Raw genomic sequence first — 11,736 nt, forward strand, 5'->3', positions numbered from 1 at the left:
ATGACCATGCTTTTATGGAAAGCATCCTCAACAATGACCTTACCCAAATCAATACATGGGCCAAACAATGGTTGGTTTCCTTCAATCCCTCTAAAACTGAAGTTGTCTTTTTCTCAGTATTGGACTTGCTAAAACCCCAACTACAATTTGACGGAAATCAGTTGGGCTTTGTTGAAACCCATAAACACCTAGGTCTCTTGTTCAGTCTAAATGGTATATGGCACAATCACATTAACGCTATTCTTAGCAGAGCATCTAAAACATTAGGATCAATGAGAATGCTAAAATTCAAATTTAAACGTCAAACGCTAAACCAAATATACGTATCATATTTACGTCCTGTATTAGAATACTCGTCGGTCATCTGGGATAATTGTACACAATATGAAAAAGATATTTTAGAAAAAATTCAATATGACGCCGCCAGAATAGTTAGTGGTTTAACGAGATCGCATCTATAACTAATTTACTTATTGACATTGGCTGGGTATCACTGGAACACAGGCGCTGCATTCAAAAATTAATATTAGTTTACAAACACACACAGGGTACCCTACCAGAATATCTTTCGGACATGTTTCCAACAACCGTAAATGAAAATTCCGTGTATTACCTACGAAATGGTGATAATGTACTCACATTACCTAGATGACTCGAAATATACTCAAACTCTGCTATACCATTAGCAATCAAAGTATGGAATGATCTTGATTCTTATAAACGAAATTCAAATACATTGGACGAATTTAAAACAAAACTTAAAGAAAAATTGAAATTCAAAGCACCTTAAATCCCTGCATATTGAGAGAACATACCAAGTAATACATGCTCGAATAAGAAACCATTGTAGTGATCTGAAAGCGCATCTTTTTTGAAAATCAACTTACTGACTCACATAAATGTAGCTGTGGTTACCACACCGAGGACGCGGACCAATATTTCTTTAAATGTTCGCGCTATCAGGACGAACGCTTACAAATGTTTATAAACACGCGTATATTTCATCCAATTAATGCATCAAAACTCATGTTTGGCATACAAACTTTGAACTATGAAGATAATTGTAAGCTTTTTCAAGAAGTTCAGTTATTTATCAAACGCACGAAACGATTTAATGTATAACAATCAATTAACCAGGACATAATAGCACCCCTCAAAGCATTTTAATATCAAGTTGAAAGGAAGAATATGGTCGAGCTGGTCAGGGTTTTTGCAAGCATGTGTTTGTTCATAATTGTGATGTTATTTTTTATTATTAGTGTTTTTCTCTTTTTGTCTGATTCGTCCAATATTAAGTATACACAAACTTTCTATTAGCCACTTACTCTGTATAAACAATTTTGTTATTTAAACAAGGTGATTTATTTTGCTTCTACCTTTTAGTTGTTAAGTATGCACATACAACATTTGACTACCAAATTATCTGTATCTTGGCATACCCATCTTGTGTGATATTCACTCCAAGATATTAAATACAAGATAAGAATTCTAGACGAGTATTTTTCAATGTGTAGTCAAAATTAATTTTCTTCTTTTTATGTGATAGTCATCATGTTGCATTTACTGGGTTGAAATCTCATTCCCCATGAAGTGGCCCAAGTACCAAGTTTGTTTATGTCCGATTGTAAATCCAAACAGTCTTCAAAATTATTAACTTCCCTATAGCCAACACAATCGTCGGCAAAAAGTCTAATATTTGAAATTTTGTCCATAGAAATGCCATTAATATGCACTAAAAATAGGATCGGGCCTAACACAGTTCCCTGCGGTACTCCAGATTTAAAAATTGAGGATTCGGACCTGGAGCCATTAACCACAACGCATTGCTTACGGTTTACTAAAAACGAATCAATCCACTCTAGAATGTTTACAGGAACTCCATATTTGTGTAATTTAGTTTTTAATAATTCATGAGGCACGGTGTCGAAAACTTTTTCGAAGTCGAGGATAAAAATGTCCACTTGCTTGGATTTATCTTTCGATGTTGCCCAGTCATTAATAACGTTTACAAGTGGAGTTTTTTTACGAAAAGCATGTTGATTTTTGTTCAGAATAGAGTTGATATCAAAATGTTGCATTAAGTTGGAATAAATGATGTGCTCTAGAAGTTTACAACATATGCATGTCAACGACACAGGTCTATAGTTACTAGGTTTCGATCTGTCATCTTTCTTATAAAAAGGACAAATATTTGCTGATTTCCAATCTTCCGGAATAGTACCAATGTTTACTGATTCCACTAAACTGCTTCTTTCCTTAGTAAGATGTGCGAAACAAATCTGGGTTGCATTCTATTCAGTTGGTATAAATAATTACATCAAAAACGGAACACACAAAAAATAAAACAGTTAAATAAAATATCTTACCTCAATAGGAATATAGTCAGCAGTTATCAAAACTAATTTCGAGCAGATATATTTTTGGCTCCTATGAAAATGTGTATGTTTTTTTATACGAGGTGTTCAAAATGACATGAGATGTCAAATTTCCTACCAGAACAAAAAGTTGAACCTTAATATTTGCCAAAGGGCATTTTGGCAGCAGGGAATGAATAATCTATATTTATGTATATTTTATATCTTGTTGTTAGTTTTAGACTGGCCTCGTGAGACAGTTATAGTCAGAGTAATTAGTCAATTTCTATTTCTATAAGTGAAACGGTCATATTTAATACAAATGACCTTTAAGTACCATTGCTGGCTAGTCTCGGAATGAGAATTATGTAACCATGTTAAAGGGGCCTTTCTACAGATTTTGGCATGTTTTGAATTTGTCATTAAATGCTTTATATTGATGAATTTAAACATTGGATCTAAAACGCCCCAGCAAAAAATCAAGAATAGAATTAAAAAAGAAAAAAAGTAACCCTCAGCAGAGCTCTGTTGTAATTTTTAGTAAATGTATATGAACTAAATTTAGACTGCTTTGTTTGATGCCATCGAGGCATGGTGGACATTTGTTATCAGAACAGGATACCATGTGGTCATCATTTCATAATAAAGATTAGTCTGGTTCGTTGCTCGGTAAAGTCTGCTTGTCAAATATTTCAACAGTTACAATAATACATACCAATTAAATGTTAAGTCCCTTCAGTGTCTTTCTACACATCCAAATATGGAAGGGTTGACAGATTTGTATAAAAAGCCAGTTGCAGTGAGAAGCTGGGAGAGAGTAAAATGGAGCGTAGAGCTGTAACGATACAAGTAGTCTGAGAGACTTATTCATTGGTGTATATATTTATTATCATAGTGTGCAAATAAAATGTAAAGTGTATATACTGTGTTGTGAAGTTATGAACTTTTCCCCTGAAAATTGTAACAGCTCGAACCACTGACCCCTTTAGTCATGGGGTAAAATGTCTACCACTAAGACCACTTGGCCATCCGTCCTCACAATGAAAGATCTATTTTATACTTTATATAATCCGCGTAGTTTCACAAAATATAACGACAACAACAGAACTTTCCAAATTATTTAATCATTTCGCGTTGCAACGCTTTATAACTTTCAGGTTCACAAATCGTCAAAAGATGCATATAATGTCTATTTTAAAGCATGGCAAATGTTCAGTATTACTGTTTCCTCACAAATATCATAACTAAAACCAAAAATTGCGAATCGTTAACAACTTTTTTCAATTTTGTCAATTTACCAAAACGTGAAAAGGGCCCTTTAAATTCCCAAACAATTTTAAATAAGCAAAATAAATGATTCCCCTGTATACTTTAAACCAGTTTGTTTCATTTTAATACTAATTCAGATCATTCACAAGTACAATTATGTATGAGTTGCAACATCACAATATAAATACATAATTTTTTTTATTGAGTTTTATAGTGAAACGCTAAAATTGTTTCTTAAGTAATATATCGGCTGCCCCCATTTCATGCGAATCAACGGTAAGTGTTTTATTATTACTAAATAGTATTTATCTTATTTATTTATTATGCATGCAGTTAAATATTTTTGTAAGTTGGAAACAAAACGTCCATTGTAATTAAGTTTAGAAACAAAACGTCCATTGTAATTATGTTTAAATCGCGTGAATAAATTAATATAAAAACCTTTGTAGTGCAGGTAAATTAATATTTTCAGAGACGTAGATGTTATCTACGTCTCTGATATTTTGAAGCGTTTGGTAACGGTCATTTTGAAATTCACAAGTTCATTTAGAAAAATTTGCGCAGCGATGTGATTCGGTATGTGAAGACGTTATTCGGGAAACTAAAAAGTGTCTGTTTGACTGGGTGTGATACAAAATATCTCTTATCTCTGGTATAAGTCTAATCAAAGATCTATATAGAAACGAAGATAAGCGTTATCGGGTTTTCACAGAAACTCGCCCGGCGATTTCACTAACGTGAGAAAGTGTTGTGCGTCATTTTAATATCGTGATAATCTTTACTATACATGTGCAGTCATGCGGTGTTACAGGCATACAAGTATTAAAACGCTCGTAATCCACAATGGTGACAGAGTCTCCCTTGAAGAGAAGTCATTAGCGCCTATATCGCAAATGTTTATTGTCTTGCTAGTATTATTTATCAGTAATAAGTGAATGCAAAATCAATATGTTTGTTTCTTGTTTTATGGTTTATCTGAAATTTACACTTTATTTGGAAATTTTAATAAAGAAAAAGATTAGTTTACGATCCAAAATTAAGAGAACATCGCCGGAACAGTTTGCTATAAATTAATCATTAGTTTAAAAATGATACTTGATTAAGAAACGTTAATACAATAACAGTTTAAGGCAAAGGCATATATGAACTTTTCACTTAAAAAATGTGCCACGGCCTGAAATCTTTGAAAGTTTCTCTAATGAATATCTTCTTAACTACTTCAGTTATATTCGGCTTTAGCTTTTCATATTACTTCTTAATATTCAAATATGAAAGGTAATTTAGAAATAGTTAACGGCAAAGGCGGATATGTACTTTTCAATAAGAAAATATGCATAAACCCGAAATGTTACACAATTTCGCTTATGAATATCTGCGAGACTATTCACGTTAAAATCAAAAAGTTTTCTTACCCTTGCACATTTTTATATTAATATTAGAATTTTAGTACATCAGAAGTATTATAAACAAGAAATACAGTTTTAGGCAAACGTGGATATGAACGTTTCAATAGGAAATTTGCATCCGTCTGAAATATTACACAAATCTCTTATGAATATCTCCGAAATTATTCAAAATAAATCAAAATGTTTTCATAGCCGTGTACGTGTTTATATTACCTTTAAATTGATATTAAATCAGAAGTAGTAATAAAGAAACAATACAGTTTAGGCAAAGGCAGATATACACTTTTAAATACAGGTAGTCTAACTCGGCCTGAAATCTCGTAAAGTATTGTTATTTAATACCTGCGAAAATATTAAAGTCTAAAGCACAAAGTTATAAACTATAGATTTGCGCATGAAAGAAATGTTTAGAGTATAAATTCTTATTAGAATGTACTTGAAAATAGAAATTTTAGTAACTAGAACATTCACCTGATCATTTATATTCTTGTAATAGTGAAATTATAATGTATGTGAAATTCTTACACACGTTACAATAAGATAAAATTAACAGATAATACAAAAACAATCCTCTCCCTTTTTTCAGAAAGAAGTAACACAAACATATTAAAGAAATACGGTAACTGTAATATCTGTCGTTTGTTTGACAATAATGGTTCTCACACTCAGTAGAAAGGAACAATAAACGAATCTGCAGCCACTTGAATGATTTTGAACTGATATAAAGTCACTAATATTTAAAATGATGTATTTCTGACATGTCCTAATCAGAAAAAAGTTAAAACTGGATTCTTGTAGAGAAGTGGGTGAAAAATCCTCTTATAATGTGTCGAAGAATGTTTGCTAGCACATATTTAACAATTTTCATTGCTGTTACACGAATATCGACCCGACCCGCTCCTACAACGACCAGCACTACTCGCTCCAGATCCTCACGAACCGCCCCGACCAAATATCTTATAGTGATTTCTGGCCAGGTTTTGGTAACGACTTGTTGAACTAGAAAATGGTGTCACTCTAGAAATCCATGCTGTTCGACTAGAAATACGGCAACTCTAGACGACTATTCAACAGTTTCAGTCCCATTTGTTATGAGTTGAACATTGCAATACAAACTCATTTCAACATTCTCTTTTGTTTAGATTATATATGATGATTCAGAAAAGTTGGTTGACACATTTGAAATACTGGTGGCTCTTGGGACATCTTGGTACTTCAAGCGACAGGTAACTGCATTTATCGGTATTGACCAATGTAAAATGGAGAAATATTTGTATTTTTCTTGGCTCCCTCTGCGTTTGACCTAATGAGAATCCCTTTGATTTTCTCCTAATTTATAGCATTAAAATAAACTTTTTTTGCATTCGTTTCAAGTAATGTTGGGTCATAAGGGTTATTTTAAATAAGTTTTACTTTCTACAATATTGTATTATTTTGCGTAAATTTATGTTCCTCATTTAATTATTTTTATTCCATTTGTATATTGAGCATTTTTTGCTCTCATGCCTGATCCTTCCCTTTATTAATTTTATAAAATATTAGGAGTTGTTTCTTTATTAAACTCAATGACCTCTGTTATTAGACTTTTTATTTGTATAATCTTGCTCATTTAGTTTACAATCACCGGTACCCCTCGTTTAAGATTATCAAATAATGTTGAGCAGGACAATTGAGTGCTCCGATTTGAAGTCAGGATAAATAGAACAGTGTGTTGCATTGCTAATCAGTGAAGCTGCAAAAAGAAAATAATCGAGTCTGCGAAATATTGGCGGGTATGAATTGGAATGCAATGTTGATTCGGTTGCATTTCAGTTAAATTTTCTATAAATATCTACTTATTCGTATAAATCTTTGATATCATGAATTATATAAGAACCTTTTTAATTGGTCTAATTTCTACCATTCAACTTTTATACGACATGAAATTCACCACCAACTATCGTTCATTTTTGACAATGACTATGCATTGACAATAGCTCGCACTGTGACAATGGCCATGTAGTTTGCCAATGGCTGTGTTATATGGCGATAGCTGTGCATCGACAATGACTGTCAATAGGGTTCATCTGCGAGTCATGATCAATGTAACTATGAAGTTTTATTATCCTAGGCGTAAGAATTCTTGAGTGATCATCCGGAAACCATTTTACTGTTTCGAGTCAATGTGACCTTGGCCTTTGAACTAGTGACCTGAAAATCAATTGGGGTCATCTGCCAGTCATGATCAATGTTCCTATGAAGTTTCATGATCCTAGGCGTAAGCATTCTTGAGTTATCATCCGGAAACCATTTTACTGTTTCGAGTCACTGTGACCTCGACCTTTGAACTAGTGACCTGAAGATCAAAAGGAGTCATCTGCGAGTTATGATCTATGTTCCTATGAAGTTTCATGATCCAAGGCGTAAGCATTCTTGAGTTATCATCCGGAAACAATTTTACTATTGTGAGTCACTGTGACCTTGGCCTTTGAACTAGTTACCTGAAATAAATAGGGGTCATCTGCCAGTCATGATCAATGTTCCTATGAAGTTTCATGCTCATAGGCGTAAGCATTCTTGAGTTATCATCTGGAAACCATTTTACTATTTCGAATCACTGTGACCTTGACCTTTGACCTAATTACCTGAAAATCAATAGGGGTCATCTGCCAGTCATGATCAATGTACCTATGAATTTTCATGATCCTCCGGGTAAGCATTCTTGAGTTATCCGGAAACCATTTTACTGTTTCGAGTCACTGTGACCTTGACCTTTGACCTAGTGACCTGAAAATCAATAAAGGTCGTCTGCGAGTCATGATCAATGTACCTATGAAGTTTCATGATCCTAGGTGTAAGCGTTCTTGAGTTATCATCTGGAAACCATTTGCTGGACGGATCGACCGACCGACGGATCGACCGACCGACCGACGGACCGAGATGTGCAAAACATTATACCCCCTCTTCTTCAAAGGAGGTATGATAATTACGAGAGTATATAAGATAATCAAGGTAAATAATGTTCCTCTATTTATAAAATTGTAAAAAATAAAATCTTAAGTATAAAAATGTCATATACAATGAGCAAAACATGAGCTCTCCAGTAACTCAATGAAGACACTTCAAAAAGATTAAAATATATTTTCCTTATATACACACATACCAATAATTTAAATAAAAACAATTCACAAAGCAGACTAAACAGTTCACACAATGGACACATCACAATTGCGTTTCCATTACTGCATAAAAAAAACAAAATCTATTTACAGTTCAGTTTCCTTGCACGTCTGATAATATTTACAGAAAATTATAAAATCCAAATTACCAAAACATGTTTTTCAACATCCTAACTTTATTTACTTATAATATAAACCTGCATATGACACTACCATAATACATGTATTGATCACTAACAATGTATATTTATAAGCATTCCATCCAAATGATCAATCTGAGATAACCACTTGTGTAATATATACTTAGACAAACATAATAATTTGACTGTATAATAACAAAATATAGCTTTTATATTGAAAGCATGAAACACTAGACAATACATTGCAGTTGGAGTTTTATGAGTGTGTTAATATTCAAGTGCTTTTTTATATACAGAATATGTCATATATTCAAGCGCAAGCAATATGTTACAGGGGTGAGCTTAAGAACAAACAGTGGGTAGTTCGCTACCAAAAGACTGACTATTATCATTAAATTCACAAGCCAATAATGTACATGTTGTATATATGCATAAACTGGACCTCCATATGTGATTCTAGAATGCTCATTTACATAAACAATCATGCACAATATTTTAGTTACTATTTTATTTATACTATCATACAGATTTCAACATGTTTAAAGTGATATTATGGGCATTTTTCACTGTTGAATTGAGCTGAAAAGAATAAACAGGTCAACAGAGTAAGATAAAATGTGGTTACTGACCAATTTTCTGCAACTCATCTTGCTACCAGTTGTTTATAAAAATATATTTTATATTCGATATCTTACGTGACCCACCCAGTCCTGTAAGCCGAAATGATCCGTAAAACAGAAGTGTGTCTTTGTGTCGTATAAACGAATCTGCACTAAAACTTAATTTAGGTTCACATTGTACATGCGTGATCATTTGTCAAACAAACGTACGGTTGATATTCAAATGCATTATTTTCTCTCTCCGTGATATTGTTATAGTATGTTGATGCTGCAATAACAAATATAAGTGTATATGAAGTGAAAACACCAACAATAAACAACGGCTGCGATAAACACCTATAAACTGTAAGATGCCCATGATATCACTTTAACTATAGAAACTTGAACATCCTGGTGGCCATGTTATTCAACTGACCACAACCACTACGATTTAAACGAGTTAATCCAAAAACAAGTCCATGTCAACTACATGGCATGACTTGAACATGCTTGGTAAAGGACCAACAAACGATGTTGGTGGCAAAGTACCAAACCTTGTGCATTACGGTTTCAAAGGAGAATATTGTGAAACTTTCCATATGACTATATACAGGAAACATGTAACCACACAGCAGAGCACATTGTAACCCAAGGGGCATGATTTGTACAAATATGTTTCATATACCAAACCTATGTCCCTTGTGGTTTGAAATACTTTAAAAGTTTTCACTGTAAAAATATAAAGGAAACCGGTTACACACAGGGCGGGGGAATTTTTACCCCACTAACATGTACGAACTTGGCACAGGACCACTATTTGATATTACATTCTAAATACCGAACCTCTGGGCCTTAAATGGTGCAACAGATGCACAAATTACACACAAAAGCAGACAGGGTTTCCTAAAAGCTCCAAATAAGCAGTAAGTGCTTTGGTGACCTAAAAACATACATGTGAATTCCTATGTTTTATTACCCATTTGTTTTTTTAACTTTTTTTAGATAAATATTTTATTGAATAATGGCCAAATTGTATATTGTTTTCTTTTATTTTCATTCACAGTCTCGGACATAGTGTGTAAAAGACCTGGTGCTATAAAGCAGGGCTTTGTCAGAACGCTAAGAATATTAAAACACATAAGAACAGCCACAGAAATAAAGAACGCCTATTAAGCAATGACCCAAATATAAGTGGTGATCCCCAATATTTTCTAAGAAAGCTCATTTTGTCCTCTGTTCAAAAGGGTATTGCAAAAGGAGGCTGGTCAACCATGACCAAAATGTAAGTTTCTAACCATGCAATCAGATGAATGCCTATAATGCAATATTAAACTATTAACAACCCAACGAAATGTTTCTGATATACAGTATCAGGATACAAACGCTGCAAAACCTCCAAAGTATCAGACACATAATAAAGTCATTATCTAATTGCATGATAGTTGGACACTTGTCAGCGAGCAGCTGCTGGCCAATCTAAAACGGTAGCAGTTCATTCTGGTAAGTACTAATGGCAGTTAATTGTATTTCTTCAATTCTCTTCTTTTGGCATTGTTTCTGACAACAAACAAAAAGTAAATCGGACATTTACTTTTGTTTGTCATATTTGTCTGACAGAATTCAGAAGTGTGCAGAATCTTAAACTGCTCATTCAAAGACTTGAGATGACTATATATTACTTTTGAAAAAAGTTCAAAAACCTTAACGAATATATAAGGTATTAAATCACAAGTACAATCTTCCATAATTGCTAAGAATAAAATCGTACTTAATGAAACACTTATTCTAAAGCACTATACAACTTAATTTTCTTTAAAATTATTACCTAAACACTTATATTATATGTCAATTTTCTACCATTCTTTATTTCAATGTTGCATGTAAAGCTATTTATTCGACCTGGTTGTGTCTGAAGAAATGTCAAAAATCACACTATGCTCTAAAAATAGACGTTGTCAAAATAGTTTGCGTAATGAAATTAACACGCCTTAGTACTTACATTTAATTTATTTAACATAAACTTATAATATTTATGATATGCAGTTATTATTTTGAGATCAATCGATCTCTTGTATGTATCTTCAAGTGTCTTTTTAAGTGACAATCTAAGTTACATGCATAACAAACAGCATAAACTGGAAAGTCTTTCTCTTGTATGTATCCACACGTGTCTTATCAAATAACACTCTCAACACACGCATTACCACACACCTCACACTTGTACTCACACTCCTGTATGTAATTTCATGTGTCTCTTCAAGGAACCTTTCTGGGAAAATGCATTACCACACAACTCACACTTGTACTCCCTCTCTCCTGTATGTACCACCATATGACTCTTCAAGTCAGGATTCTGGTTAAATGCTTTATCACACACCTCACACTTGTACCGTCTTTCACCTGTATGTATCCTCATGTGTTTGTTCAAGTTACTTCTCTGGTTACATGCATAACCACACACCTCACACTGGTACTCTCTCTCACCTGTATGTATCATCATGTGTGTTTTCAAGTTACCACTCTTGTTAAATGCATAACTACACAGTTCACACGTATACAGTTTCTCTCCTGTATGTATACACATGTGTGTCTTCAAGTTACCCTTATGGTTACATTCAAAACCGCACACCTCACACCTGTACAGTTTTTCCCCTATATGTACTACCATGTGTGTCTTCAAGCTACCCTTTCGGTTAAATGCATAACCACACACCTCACACTTATACAGTTTCTCTCCTGTATGTATCCGCATGTGTGTCTTCAAGTTACCCTTATGGTTACATTCAAAACCTCACACCTCACACCTGTAC

At 33.5% G+C, this 11,736-nt stretch overlaps 1 protein-coding gene across 1 annotated transcript; it reads right to left on the reverse strand.

Annotated features, from left to right (window-relative positions):
- Positions 1-11,115: 11,115 nt before the first annotated feature.
- LOC127877689 (zinc finger protein 714-like) lies at positions 11,116-11,731 on the reverse strand. The gene has a single exon (XM_052423811.1). It carries the CDS (start codon positions 11,676-11,678, stop codon positions 11,151-11,153), a length of 528 nt encoding a protein of 175 aa, XP_052279771.1. The 5' UTR covers positions 11,679-11,731; the 3' UTR covers positions 11,116-11,150.
- Between the last annotated feature and the right edge of the window lie 5 nt (positions 11,732-11,736).

Source organism: Dreissena polymorpha, chromosome 4 (genome assembly GCF_020536995.1).
Source record: "Dreissena polymorpha isolate Duluth1 chromosome 4, UMN_Dpol_1.0, whole genome shotgun sequence".
Lineage (NCBI taxonomy): Eukaryota > Metazoa > Mollusca > Bivalvia > Myida > Dreissenidae > Dreissena > Dreissena polymorpha.

What these genes read in the sequence shown, in the direction of transcription:
- LOC127877689 (XM_052423811.1), bottom strand. Translation starts at nt 11,678, where the DNA reads ATGCGGATACATACAGGAGAGAAACTGTATAAGTGTGAGGTGTGTGGT.